At 36.1% G+C, this 15,543-nt stretch overlaps 1 protein-coding gene across 4 annotated transcripts in view; it reads right to left on the bottom strand.

The window, feature by feature from the left end:
* Positions 1-15,543, bottom strand: part of SYT14 (synaptotagmin 14) — a 93,783-nt gene that overhangs the window by 59,547 nt on the left and 18,693 nt on the right. For 3 of the 4 annotated variants that reach the window (XM_064446163.1, XM_064446158.1, XM_064446159.1), the window contains exon 3: positions 6,235-6,399. In XM_064446163.1, the coding sequence (XP_064302233.1) occupies positions 6,235-6,399 (165 nt within the window). Of the gene's footprint in view, positions 1-4,118; positions 5,415-6,234; positions 6,400-15,543 lie in introns of those variants that run through there. The other variant, XM_064446157.1, reaches the window with a different exon arrangement.

Below are 15,543 nucleotides of genomic sequence, written 5' to 3'. Positions count from 1 at the left end.
CAATATCTGAAATTAATGCAGATTCTCATTGCTGACATCTGGCAACAGCAAAAATTGCACAGAAGAAACCATCTAGGTAATTCTTTTATACCAGTTCCTCTATAATGCCCACTCCTGTAGCCAACTTTTTCCAACTATATCTCAAGTATGACTTCCTCCCACAAGGCAAAGATTCAGCTGCATTTTTGTTTCTGTAAAAGGAAAGCTTCCTCCTTCCTTTTCCAAACCTCAGATGGATCCTGTCCAAACTTAATATGCCATGTAGAGATTCTGTAGATCTCAAACTCTAGTAGGCATTAAAAGAGTTCATGTAAACTCAAAGGTCAGCACTACTGCTACCCTGTGAGCAAGCCTATAGTATATGATTTGCCAATCAATTTCCATTACTGGCAGAGCTCCAAGATGCCCATAATGCTGTTTTTCAGCTCCTGATTCTGCAAGGGAATATTGTCTAACATGCTACCCAGCCACGCTCAACCACGTGTCCCTTCCCTGCTTTTATGCCCTCCTCCCTGTCCCTGTTGTAGCTCTAGTTCTGCACTTCTGTTCCCATTATTCTCTGTCTTCAAGCCCAGACAGTCTCACTCCTCTGTCTGGGTATTCCAACTAAGGGAGGAATTCAGCTTACCCAAAATCCAGCCATGTAAAATTAAAGTAACTCAACCTACGCCAGCCATCTAGGCCTCTTTTACAGTCAAGTGTTTGCCTCTTCCTACCACACAGGCCCTTCCTTCCTTCTTTTAGGGAAGCCTTTAGAGTAGATCAGTCAAATCACTTCCCATAGAAGTGATTCCCTGGTACTCATACAGAAAAGCCTATGCTGCAAGTTTAGCTAAGACATCTATTGCAAAGTTACATGTTTATGAGCAGAAGCTTATCCTAAGTTCCTGTCTCCTGGCCCCATACTCCAGGTTCCAGCTCCAAGCACTCAGTTTTGGTCCCTTATGGGGATTTCCTCTTTATGCTCCTTGGCTATTCAATCCCAAATTCTCTTTACTTGCACCTAACCAGCTACTCAGGTAACCTTAGTCTTTCACCAGTAGTCTCTTCACCTTCATTTAATATTATCAGTTCTCTCCATAGCTGCCACCCATCCTACCTCAAACCCCAGTCTACCACTTGCATCATGTCACATTTGTTCAGGAAGTTTCTGTCCTCATGTAAGTCATGTTTATTCTCAATTCTGTTCAAACTTCCAGTGTCCTTCAGTAACTGTAAGTATCAAAAGCAGGACAAGACCTGCTCTGTTCTTCAACCCCTACAATGAAGCATATGAGTGTAAGTGGGATGGTCAGTGAATTTAACAAGCAAATTAGAAGTGTTTACTATGCCTTTTCCAAAGGCAAAGTTTCCAAAGATTTGCAATTTGGTCAAACTTACGTGTTTTTTCATAGAAGAACATGGGCAGCTCTGACATGGGAAGAGTGCTCTCCCACATTTCAAGTACATACTCCAATATACAAAGGTGACAAAGCATCTTAGTGAAGCAGATATGAAATCTACTTATTTTTTCACAGATAACCAGCATGTTTTTTCCCATACTCTATTCCTGGAAACAGCTAAAGTTTTTAAACTATAGCTTCTTAAAAAAAAAAAAAAAAAGAAGAAAAAATCTCAGACAGAAAGCATGCCAAATTTCATCCCAAATATTTCTCATTTGGCACATAGTTATAAGCAAATAAAAATAAGGTTTTGAAATTGAAAGTGTCAGGTAACTTTAACTGTAGATGGTGCTACCAGCTTTACATGTAACATGTACGTAACCTTGATTTAGTGTATAGGAAAACTGGTGCCTTAAAAGACTGCTAATGAGCAACTAGATCTTTCAACCCTAGGCTATCAATTTTAATTCAAGTCTGACAGATGCGGTTCTTCCCACTGTACTGATGGCTATAAAGCAATTTCAATTTCACTGAGCACTTACTGAGAATATCACAGCAAGCAAGATTTATTCTGGCTAGCAGACTCACTACAAGAGGCTGCCCAGAAAAAAGCCTCCCATGCTGGTACAGAGTAGAATTTTGTATCTCACATGGCCCTCAACAGGTTGAAACCTGCAACCTAGGAAACTTCTACAGATTTCCACAACTATAAAGCAGGGCATACCAGGACTAACATATAGTGCCAGACTTCAGTATCAGATGCATCATTTATCATTACAAGAAATGTACTCGCAAATAAGAAATTAGGTTCATTGATCAGTCTGCATAAAGTATAAAGGATGGAACAGTAGAAAACACAGTAGCAACATGTTTGAAAGAACTGCTGAAAGTTATGCCTCTAATCATACACTGACATTTGTATGCATCCAGAAGTTCTCAGTGACACCAGAAATTTTTTCTCCAGGTCCTAGCATAAAAGAAAAAGAATGAGGATGTATACTATTATTACAAGTCATGAAACAAGACTTCGTCAGAGCACTTAGCTTGGTTTTTAACTTTAATGAAGTTATCTGTGCATACTTTCTCTAAACGAACAATAAAAAGGACTGAGAAGCCTGCCATACGAAGATAGGCTGGGAGAACTGGGTTTGTTCAGCCTTGAGAAAAGGAGGCTCAGAGAGGATCTCATCACCATGTACCAGTACTTAAGGGGTAGCTACAAAGAAGATGGAGACTCCCTTTGTACACGGAGTCACATGGAGAGGACAAGGGGGAATGGACACAAGTTGCTCTTGGGGAGATTCCGATTGGACACCAGAGGAAAATTTTTCACAGTGAGGACAGTCAACCATTGGAATAATCTCCCCAGGGAAGTGGTTGACTCAGCCACATTGGACACTTTCAAGAGTTGGCTGGACAGGCTGCTGGGCCATCTGGTCTAGACTGAGCTCTTCCTAGAAAGGTTGGACTAGATGATCCCTGAGGTCCCTTCCAACCTGTGACTCTGTGACTTTGGTTTCTTGAGAAAAAATAGCTTCCTGCAAGTTAAAAAAAAAGTCCTCAGGGTTTTATGCCTCTCCTTGCCACTTGTCTCTTGATTTTTATATGTTAGCTGGAAACTTGCCTAAGAGAATTCATGTTCTTATTAAAAACTTTATTTGACTAACACAGGTCATATGGAAAGCTATTCATTTGCGCATTTGGAGACCTAAAATGCCATTTTTCACAGAGAATGTACTTCAGAAATATGATTACATTAACAAATAACAGATAAGATCATATTTTATCATACAAACATGGAGACCACCCCCTAAATCAAATTTAAAAAAAAAACCAAAACAAAAAACCACAAACAACCCAACAAAAACCAAACCCCAACAAAATTAATAACCGAAATTTTCAGACAAGGGTAAAACACACAATAAAAAAAGCAACATACCAACAACTGATTTCTATTATGGAATCGTTAATTTCTCTACAGAAACAGCATCTCCAAAAAAGCCTGTGTTGCTTTCTAAAAATTCACTACACAGCCTGCAAAACAATTCTGTAAAAATGCAAGGTTTTACTACTTACTCACAAACTGTTACTGCAGTCCCATTGTCATATTGTTTAAGACTGGATTTCGAAGACGGCACATACAGCATCCATATCAACAATACAAAAAGTGGTAGTCTTACAAAGAAAACCTAAGACAAGCCTCATTCAGTTCTTTCTATACTTAAAATCACTTAATTGTCACTTGTCACTGAGTTGTGTCTCAAAATTACTGTCTTACATATCCCAGAAATATATTCTGAAGATCTACTAGAATGTAAATGTAACATAAGATGATAAAGAAAAAAACAACTTATCACAGTTTATGCAAGGCTTTTAAAATACACAAAATAAAATCCACTATCACAGAACAAGTGTTAATTTCCAGTATTAATTCATAGTTTTCAACAGAAACCACACAAGGCACTGCAGAGAAGGTAAGAAAAACTGTATATAGAAAAAGAAAAGTTAGGACATAGGAATGGCATTTATTCATTAGTTCCTTTAAGTAATACTTGAAAAAGTAATTAACTTTCAAGAAATATCAACATAATTAGAAAATGAAGCACTGACAACACAGACCTACTTTCATCCACAGGAAACACTATTATTAAATGTGTAAATTAGGTGAAAAAAAGTAGGAAGTATCATAAGTTTCAGGAAAGGTTGAAGAATTCAGTTTGCTGATGGACTCCTCACCTTTTCCTGCTGTCTTCTTATTACATAGCTCTCTTGAATTCTTTTCTGAGGTCTTTGAGTTTTTACCCACTTTTGCAATTGTAGTTGACACATTGTCTTCGTCCTTTGACATGGATTTTCCTTCTCTGTCAAAAAAGGCTCCAGATTTCTTTTCTTTGATTTCATTACTGCAATTGGGATGGTCATTGTATGTCATCAAGCTGGAGTCCGATAGTTTTTGCTTCTGTACTTCAACAGGTTTTGTTTCTAAATCTTGTGGAACCTTCATACCGTGCATTTCTTCAGAATCCTTAAAATCAACTCCAGTTGACTGTGGTTTGATTTTTCTATGCAAGTGATTCTTAAAATTATCTGATACTGCATGTATGCAATAATCTTGCTCCTCAGTAGATTGCTCCATTGTAAATTTATTACTTTTCAGGTTACTATCCTTCAAGAACTTATCATTTACAAAACACTCATTTCCTCCTACAGCTTCCCTTTTAAAAGGTCCTCCTACATTCTTCAAATTCTGAGGTTCTTCTGTATCACTTAAATGATTATTACTATCTCTGCCTTTTAACTGGCACTGCTTTCTGTCCATGACATGGTCAGATACTACATCTTGACTTCTATCTTTTTTTACAGAATCTAATGAATTGGACCAATGAGACTCTCTCTGTTCTGCAATACCTCTCTTCGCTTTCATATTAATTTCCTGAGAATGAGTTAATGGTGGTGTGTGTTCCTCTCTCCCTTGCACAGGTTTATCGTTCTGTATTTTGACACATTCGTCTTCGGCACAAAGGCCATTTATCATGCTTGTTACTTGCTCTGCTACGGAATCAGCTACACTGTAGCTGACTTCTCCAACAACACTGGTCAGATCATCCACAGCACTGCTAAGCGTGTCAACCAGAGAAGACATAGAGGGAAGACTCAGATTTTGGTGGAGGTTTCTGAAAAACGCCATTTGTCCAACCTATTCAGCAACAACTTTTAATATAGAAAGGTCCTCCGTTTCACAAACGGATCAACTCCATTTCTCCAAGTTCAGTTTCAGAGCTATTTGCTTTTGCTATCTCAAACTCAATATATTTACCAGGGGCAGTTGCAGCTTTGCTCTTTCCATTTAATATGCATTGAAAATAACAAGAAAGTAGGTAAGTAAATATCTTGAAATTGTGCCACAATCAATCAGCAACACCATAGTCTTTCATTAACTGCAGCATCAACTAGCCATAATAAAATTCATTATTTTCAAAAACAAGACAACTGTATGAAGTGGAAATATGGGTTTTTTTTTATTCTAACCTGCAAAGAAGAAGGTGTGAGACATTTAAAATGCGTCCTTTCATCAGTATTACACTTAAACAAGCTTTTAACATAATAGCTGCACAAAACCCTCGCATCACTGGGAGTTCTTCACCCCAAAATATTTGTTGTCTTTTACATAAGGTAAGATATTTTGGAACACAAAGAAGCAGAAGGGAAAAAAGCCTCTCACATTTCCCATTCTGTTCTCTAGTGCCTGTCCCTTCCTCTCAAGTCAGCTAACAGAGGCCATTCAATTTCCATAGCCCCAAAGTTATTTTACCAACCCTCAATATCTTTTTCAAGGTTTAGTCTTTTTCATTTCACATTATCCTCACAGACCTTGTTCCAGTAAAAAAGTAAAGAAATAATTTTGAGTCAGAGATAAGATGTCTTTAGTTTCTAATGTTTTACTTCTTTAAAATTATTTTCCAGTTGAGTAAATGCAAGACCTTCTCCAAAAGGTCGGTGAAGGATTTTAATAGGCTGAGTGAAAACCTAATAATCCCACTCTTGAATTTACTTGAGAAGATTTAATTATACAAAATTATGGAACAATTAAGATAGGTTCAAAAGGATTCTCATACTACAAGAGAAATATCTTCTCATAAGTAAACGCCAACTCTTTAGTCATATAGCTGTTGAGTTGCTGTGGCTTGTGAATACTAAGGTTTCTTTGTTTCCACATACTGCAGAGTCATGGAAAAAGTTGATGTTGTGTGTTTTCATCACTTGAGTCAAGTGATTGTTTGTGTATTTCTACGCATCCTTGTAAAAACATGCATTATAATTAAGTTTAGTACACTATAATTCAGATACTTACAAAGTTTATCTTCTGAATTCTTTCTTGTAGTGTATCCTGAATCGAGATCTGGGAAACCACTAACATTTTCAAAACACATCTTCTTATTAATATATAGGAAAAGTAGCAACATGAGAATAATGAACACCCCAACAGCAGACAGGAATCCAATTGCTTCAGGAGATACTAAAAGAAACAGAAAGAAACACACTTCAGTAAGTCTTGTAAAAGTCGTAACTTGGAAAAGTTATAATATTATATCAGAATTGATCATTAATAAATACTACTAAAGTTCCAAATACATATGCAAGATATAATTGAAAAGCCACCATTTAAATTTGAGTTTATTTCTGATACTGTTAAATTTAATCAGATTTTTTCTCTTCTAATCATCTTTTTGAAGAACAGAATAGTACCTGGTCCTAATCTAAGAGAGGACTGACATTGTGAGCAAGAGGTTCTGCCAGAGTACTGGACCCCATAACAAGACAGGGTTTCTGCAGAAAATGGGAAGATTATCCGCAGATGCCAGGGCTGAGGATTTTTCATGGATCATCTGAGAGAGTGTGTACTGGAAGGGAGCTAAGAGCATCTTCCCCCTTCCTGGAAGGAACTGGAGGTTTGACTACCTGGACTCAGGGCCTACTCTGAGATGTTGCTGCTGGGGAGGGACTGAGCATTTGCTGGTGAGGCCATTGCCTCTGCCAGCCTTGTTATACTGAGCTCCTGACTCCCCTTCCCTTAGGGACCAGCTGGCCCTCACTGCCCCGACAAGTACTATACTGTGTGAGCAAAAAAACCCACAACAACAAAAGAAGCGCATAATGGTATGTTCCTTCCCTGGTACATGCACGACATGTGTATAAACCAGGAAAGAGCTAAATGGAATAGAGATAAAGCATACTTAATCAAAACTAGGTAGAGAAAAAAAGGCTGAAGTAGACTGATGTGTCTTAGCAAGCATATAAAATAAAAAAAGATGTAGTTGCTATAAAGCAGATAACTGAAATGAAGTATTGGGCATCTTTTGCAGGGGTAGAATCTTGCAAGCCTATCAGTACCTAAGTAACAAGGTCAGTAACACCATTTAAGTTCAAGATTACCTAGGACACAGTTTTAGGAATAAGAAACCTGGGAATGGATGTAGCAAATTGGACCAACTCAGAAAGTAATTAAATGGCAGCTTGTTTAAGGGAGACTGGACAAAGAAAGGGATGCAGAAGGGTGGCAAAAAAGAGGGTCTAGAAATGTAAGGAATAATGAGCAGGTCATAAAAGCAGCTCAAGAACAAGAGAGGGCAGGTCTTTTGACAGAAGGAATGCAGATGCCCACAGACTATAATGAAGCTGACTCACTTCATTAATCAAGGCTGCCAGGATGGCAGAGGACGTTCTTGGGCAACCCACTGGACTCTCTACTGGGTCTACATCTGAAAGACTTGATTTGAGAAGTTAAAGAGTGACAGAACTGCAAATTTGTTAATAAGTAGTGTGGGAGGTTAAAGTGAAGGGTTACAGAACTATAATTCAATAATATTTGGGTGCAATTTATAAGAAAGTTATATAACTCAATAATTGCATGCAATTAACAATGGTGTAAAAGCATTATGGAACTGTAAGCAATTCATAGTGGTATGTTTATTAGTTAATCTGTTAATTGGGTTATTAGTAGTGTGCTGATCAATAGACATAACTGATATAAGAGACTATAGTGTTTCAAACCTGCATTCTAAAAAGGGACAGTTAGACCTTGAGGTAACAGACACCTTAACACTCATGAGTTTTTTGTGGCCTCACCACACAGCAGTGCATCCTTCAGGATTGAACATGGCTGCACTCATCTGGATGAAAGCCAGGATTTCACAAATCCCTTTCTTACTGCTGGTTTTCCTAGACTCCACTTCCCTCTACTCACTACCATAAATCCCATTCTTGGGAGTTGATTTTTTTCTATTTCTATAAGATCTATGAAGACTTATGAATTCTGTTTGCCAAGATCTTGACGCTTCACTGTAGGAGTATAATGCTGTGTGGCAACATCTTTCACTATGTAAAAAGGAGTGGGATTGAAGAAAAATTGGCAACATACTCTGCTTTCTCAGAGATGCAATATAAAAGGACAAGAGGCAACAGCCCGAAGTAGCAACAAGGAAAATCCCAGTTGGAGGGGAAAAAATTTCCAGAATAAGAAGGGTTAATCATTGGAACAGATTGCCTAGATCAGTTACAGAATCCAGCTTTAACGTTAGCCCTGCTTTGAGCAGGGGGCTGAATTGCAAATTACTTTCCCAGGAGCCTTCCAAATTAAATTATTCTCTGAGTCTACATAAGCCCTTTGTAAATCTGGGCTCATACATCTATGTAAAAGTGCTGACTGGGAAACATGTGCAGTTCTACAACCTCCTCAGTTTGTTTTGTGGGATGACAGGGAACATTTGTGCTTGTGATGCTGTCCTTAAATAATAATACAGATGTTTTTAAAAAATGGAAAAGAAAGATCAAAAGAATGCACCTTTCACCATCTAAAAGGAAAGATTTGCACTTCTATTTTGAGCAGGACACACAGACCGATCTGAAACTGTGAAAATTGTTTTTCCTTCACTTTTTACCTCTGACCAGAAGAGATCACGTAACATTGTGCCTAGAACCTCGAAAGTTTTCACGTAAAAAGGAACCTGCCAATAACTTTGAACAACCCATCCTGACGAAATTACTGAAGAAATACCAGAATGGCAACTGAAGAAGTCCCAAAAGGTTGAAACAGAAACCTCAATTAGACTAGAACCTCTATTTAGTCAATATCAAACTTGAGTAAATTTTTTTCTTGTTTTATTAGATCATACCAGGAAAGTTAGGAAGAACATGAGCAACTCTCAGCTGAGTTAAGCTGGGAACACTGTCTTCTGAAGAACTGAAAGCAAAGCTAGAAATAATTGAAAACCTTCAAAATCTGTCCCTCACCTTCCAACCAAGTCCAAGAAAGAACAAGAAATATAAAAACATAGTGTAACTACTTAATAAAGCCAGAATAAAACAAACATTGCAACGGGGAGGAGCAGGCATGTGGTATTTTCAATTTCAGCCAGTACAACAGAAATACAAAAACCCAGAGTTACAGAGTTCCCCATCAGAACTTCAGGATGAGACGTCCTGGTGCATCAAGCAGAGCAACAAGGTGAGAAAGGTGGAATTATATTACAGATCAGAGAGGAAATGAAGCTAAATCTTTTATAAAAGTATTTTCATTATCATGAACAAATGGGGGAAAAAAAAAAAAACCACAAACCTTTGTTCACAAAAGACCCTGGTTGCACGTCCTACTAAGATTACCTGATATTCCCTTCAGAAGTCTGTTTGGAGTTGCTCATAATTTAATTAAAATCACTTGTTATAGCTGAAGTTCATGGCACTCTGCCTCACACTGAAGGGTTTTTGTTTTTAAGTTAAAAAAAATAAATTAAGCCATGACCAAGAATGAGCTGATGAAAAAAAAATTACCACTATAGTGGTGACTAATTTTTTTTTTTAAATCCCTAGTGTTCCCTGACTTAGAGCAAAGAAAATTTCACATGTGCCAGGTGTTCACCTATCATTTGTCAGTCATCCATTTACCATTTTCATGGAAGCTTCATAAACATGGGAAAGCTCTGAGATTTGACAAGAGCCTCATTTTGTATCTATTCATTTTTTACCTCAAAGTTTAACAGATGAATTATCCCAAGGTTCTGCTGGCAGTAGGCATGCTCCCTCCCCTCCCAAGACTGCATATGGATAGCTGAGAATGTCTGGGGCTATTGGAACAACATCCAGTTTTCTTTGAATTATTGATCCTGACCCAAATGAGACTAGAGACTGGGCCAAGAGCAGAAAAATCTTTGTTCTACAGAACTTCCAGTTCTAACACCTATCAAACACAGAGGGAGTGGCAGAAAAGGCAGGAAGAAGAAACTGATTCACCAGGACACAGGGACCAACAGAAGTGGGAATGAAGTGGAAGGTGGCAATTAGGCACAAGTTAGTGATGTCCAGTGAGGAAATGGGAAGAATGAGCTATGAAGAATGTGTAACATTGGGATGGAGGACACAGAACTAGTTGGAAAGTGAAGAGAAGGCAGAAAAATAAGACAGATTAGGAAGACTAGACAGATAAAGATAAATTTATGTGACCTCATTATCTGAGAGGATAACTGCTTTATTACTGAAGCAGGCCGTCCTAAGCAACTTTGCCTGAATTCAGTGTCAACACCTCTCTGAGCAGGAGATTGAACTGAATTCCAGTCATTCTATGAATCACAATAAGGGATAGTAAATGTTTTCTTTTAATAAAATAGATTAACTGTTCAACATCCTCAGAGAAAACTGCACTTTCAAGTATTTCACATTTGATCTTTTAAAACTGTAGGTTTAAATTTTTAGAATTTTTTTTTAATTTCACTTCTATTGTTCAGCAATCAAAGCCGCTTTGACCCACCAAAATATGTGCTTAAGGAAGTTAACCACAACGTAAAAGTAACTTGAAAACACAATACTTTTTGGTTTTTTTCTCAAGTACTTCCTGGTTACTAATTAGTTAAAGAAGGCACTCGGTGCAAACTGCATAGTTCTCTATGGAAACACAGTATCTGATGACATCTTTCTGGAGGGGAAAAACACATTGGCTGATACCTTACAAAAAGAATGAAACTTTAGCTGCAGCAAGACTAATTAATTATTTATGTAATTCAGTGTGAACATAGGACTTGAAAATTATATTTCCGTATCAATTTACATCCCTGTAAAGAATCTCAGAATGCTTGTTCACAGCTTATGTATATTATCAAGTTAAAATCCTTTAATGTATTACCATTATAAAGCCAGAAAAAAAACCCTAAATAAAATTGTACTCCAATTTTCTACATGTAAATAAGTACAGATTCCCATCTATGAATAAAGGTTTTATACATCACATTAATCCTTCAATTAGTTTCTCACAGTTGAAGTGTCAAGCAGTCATACTTCGTAGACAGAAAAAAAAATAATGTACTTTTGCATATAAAATGTATCTGTGCCACATTCCGCACCAGAGTTACTTTGATTCAAAACACATTGTCACAAATTCTGATTGGGTTGGTTATTAATTATTCCATGAAGAGCATTTTAAAAACTCTCAGAGGTTCCCAGTGGTTTCTTCTACGTAGAAAGGCAATGCTTTCTTATAGTCATATTCCAAATTCAAATGTCCTACTTTTATGAACTTCAAAATTATCCCCAGTTCTTAAGAAAAACAACACTGAACATTTGAAAGTCATAACACAACACAGTTTTAGAAATACTAAAAGAACAAGTGTCTTACTACAAAGTTATTTAACTGAATTGCTGGCTATGGAAATGGCATAGAAAGTTATACTTGTTACAGAAGTATTACATTAACATTAATTCACTTTTATTATTATCATCACTAGAACTGGAGTTATTAGAACACAGAAACTTACCATCTCTTCATCTTAAATATCAATGTAGTCTCTCTTTCTCAAGTAAGTTCCCTGTTATTAAACAATTTTTCTTTTACAAAAGATGTTTCAAACTTAAAAAAAAATAAATGGCATCTTTAAATAATTATCACCAAAACAACAAAAATCCTCAGACATATTAAAAAGCATTTAATGTTTTTAATATGTATCTACCACCCCCCAATATTTAATATCCAATTATTTTTTTGAGCTCTCACACTCCACATCATACGGCTTACTTAACTATGTGGCTTTGTACATGACTAGCTATCTTAGTGATGTTTTACTTATTCATTTACAAATGCAGTACTTTCTCTTCTGTGCACAGATTAAGTAACTAGGGGTATCATCGAAAGAAGCTAAACTACCATTAAGATGCCAGCACAAACCCACTTGAAATTAAAAATGTAAGCTTGTTTTTACTTTATAACCTGTTTTATTTGGTTTAATTTTTAATTTTTTTTTTTTATTTTTTTATTTTTTTTTTTTTACAACCTGATCTAAGATACTTTACCCTTTTGAATTCTTTTAAATAGTCAGGACTGTTGTTTTGCATTTAGTCCTGAAGATTTATTGTTGTTAGCTCTTATACCATTACATCTTGACATTGACATTACATGAAAATAAGCTGTGCTGTCCAGCTCAAAAAATATTTTCATTCAAATGCTATTCACTGCTGCTTGTCACTTCATACCAGCTTTCTGCCCTGCATGAGCAATTAACATATTTTCAGAAAGCTAAACAGGTTACTGAACCACAAAATAAGATTCATGCCTTGACTGCCTTTTCTCCATGCTTGAATTATTTATGTCCAAAGAGCACATATTTATTTGTCACAGACAACTGATGTCATAATGGCAAAAAACCAAAGAAACAAAACCCTCTGTACCTCACAGCAGCTCAGAAGTAAAATTATTTGGTCAACAGGAATAAGAACTGTATTTTCCTGTGTGTCAGTTTACATGTAAATATTTTTTTCTTTTATGACTAATTACATGGGATGGTCTCTTATCTGAAAGTAAGTAACTGAACTTGAAAGGCTACCTCAGATTTTGTGCTCTTTCTAAATAGCTTTTATTTGACAAGGTAAACTCAATACACAAAGTTTCACAATAGTTCAGCAGAATGATTATCCTCCTGTTCGCTGGAGTAGTTGAAGATGCCATCACAAGTGAAGAGAACCTAGTTTACCTAGACAAAATGCTACACCTATCTGGGGCAATATTTTTTCCAGTGTTATGTTAGAAGACTTCAAAAATTAAATTCTTGCCTACCTGCACTGTTTTACGAACAAGATAAACTCTAAGTGACAGCTACCATTATTTTTAGAATACCTTCCTATATAAAAAACCAGAAGTTTATCACAGAAATTGCCTAGCTGATGTTGCTGCTGAAAAAATCAATAACAATGAACCCAAAATTCCCTCTAAACATTTTATTAAATACTTCAAAAGACAAAAGTCCAAATGTATTTCTTATGCTTCCTGTTTTATGTTGTATTCATCTTTCTTCTTTCTCTCATATGAAACATTGGAACTATGTAATTCATTTCTACAAATTTAGCTATTTCTTTTCTGTTTTGTCAAAACAAGCATCAGGAAAAGTATTTTAGCTCAACTTCAAACATGCAATTAAATTTAATCTATCAATGCTTTTAATTTTTTAGCTACACTTAGGTAATATTAAAAAAGAAAGTTTTCTGTATAAAGATGTTGCCCCCTTCAATTCAAACTTGTATTTTGCCTTTCTTCTGCAGCACAGATTTAACTTAGCCTACTACTAATGGCTACATTTGTCATCTTATGTTAAATTCATGTTATACTGCTAGTCTTATGATATTCCTTCCCTATGTGTTTGCTTCTCCTTTTATGTTTTCTCCTCATCTTGCACTTTGTTATATGGCAAATTTACACACTCTCTGGTACAAATCACAAGCACATGCAACAAGAGCTACCTGTATTTCAACATTTTAAGTATCTATATCCAGTATATTACCATGAGTGACATGCAATTTTAACATAAACATGAAATGACAATTGAATTTCAATGCAGAACTGAAAAAAGCGTTTCCTAAATAAGAAAATTATTAACAATTTTTAGTAACATGAACCTTTCAGAAGTTTTGAAAGACTGACAGAATGAAATCAGGATGAAACTTAAATATTATCTTCCTGTCTGAAATAACAACGTCCTTTAAAAATTCTATTTATAAACCTTTCAAAGTAATACTGGGGAAAACAGGAAGCTTACATTATCTGAAGCGATATATTATGCTATTCAAAGGTTAATTTACAAAAAACCCTCATACACCTAACATTAGGTAAAAAGTAAATGTGCCTGTTATCATGAAAAAATTTACTGGAATGAGTGTATTAGAACAGCTACACTGGTCTAATGCTACTGTCACTTTCATTCCAGTAGAAAGTTATCGGGAATAATAGCCATTCCTTTTTTGTCACTTGGTTTATGTCACTTCACACTGTCTGAAAGAAAATCTGCACTGCTACAGAGAGAAATCAGGACTCTTTCCCCCCCCCCTTGTTTTCTTAACAACAAATTACAAGGACTAATATGAAAAAGTATGTTTTAACATCTAGGTTCCAGGGCTTCCTTTACACAGGAAGAAAGTCTAGAATGTATTTCAATTTAAAAATTCAATTTATTTAATTTTATTATGAGCAATTAAATTACTTGACTAAATATTTACATCAAATAGAGTTCAATATACTTAATAAATTATAGTTTGTGTTAAAAAGGTCTTGGTTCAGCAAACTAACTAATCACATACATAACTGCACAAAAATACTTCTATCAACTCTAGTACTGCCTCTGCAGTTTGTCATTTACAGGATTCCTTTCCCTTTCTTTTAAAATAGCATGCTGAAACTGTCTTTTGGAGATAAATTTAATTAGAGGAAAAAGAGAACTCTCTGCTCCGAAACTTCACTGATCCTAAGAAATAATTTAGGAATAACAGACGCCATAGTCTGAGAGGAGATCTAACTTTTGACAGAAATCTTTGAATTCCTAAAACCTTATAGGCTAAGGAAGTTGTCAGCCTGCCACCCCTGCTGATTTATCAGTCCCTAAACATCTTTTCTCTCTAATATGGAATTCATCTCCTATTAAGTAGTATCTCACAGCAGAGATCTCTGAAGAGAAACAGTTAAGGAAACATCGTACTGCTACTTGGAATAGGCATAGATCATGGAACCATCTTGATTACCTCAAAATCCCAATAATCTGTTGCAATTAGACAGCATATTACACCACTGCATTCTCCACACAGTTGGTAAGAGAACAGCAGCGATTATAGGTTTTTAATGGCACTCTTCAAATAATTCTCCCAGTGCAAAACTATTGAAGACCTGTAGGGATCTAGAAGCTTGCGGTTTAAAAGTTCATAGCTACTACAAAGTAGCTCTCCACCACCACAAGGAAAACAAACAAACAAAATATATATGTAATAAAAATCTATTAAAACCACATTTTTCCAATCAGCGACTACAATTAACAAAGTGTGAGACAATCCAGGATCCAGATTTCTGAACTGCACAGGATACACAGCAAAGTACCGTGCAGTAAAGATGCTTTATGAACACTTTAACTGAAGAAATGCCAGGGTTTTTGGATATGGCAAAGTTCTTACACACAAAGCTTTCTATGGCAGAAAAGGTAGTGCGATAGTTAGAGTTACTTGACCCCAGTAAATACTGCTTTCCAGAAGACTCCAAACATAGGAGAACACACCAAAACATAACCTTGCTTCCTGTATGGGTCTCAACAATCTCCAAGAAAAATATTTACTTCATATTAGATTTTCTCTAGTCCAAAATGTATAA

Source organism: Phalacrocorax carbo, chromosome 3 (assembly GCF_963921805.1).
Source record: "Phalacrocorax carbo chromosome 3, bPhaCar2.1, whole genome shotgun sequence".
In the NCBI taxonomy this organism is placed as follows: domain Eukaryota; kingdom Metazoa; phylum Chordata; class Aves; order Suliformes; family Phalacrocoracidae; genus Phalacrocorax; species Phalacrocorax carbo.
Note: the sequence above shows the minus strand (reverse complement) of the source record. Positions and strands in the feature narration are given on the sequence as shown.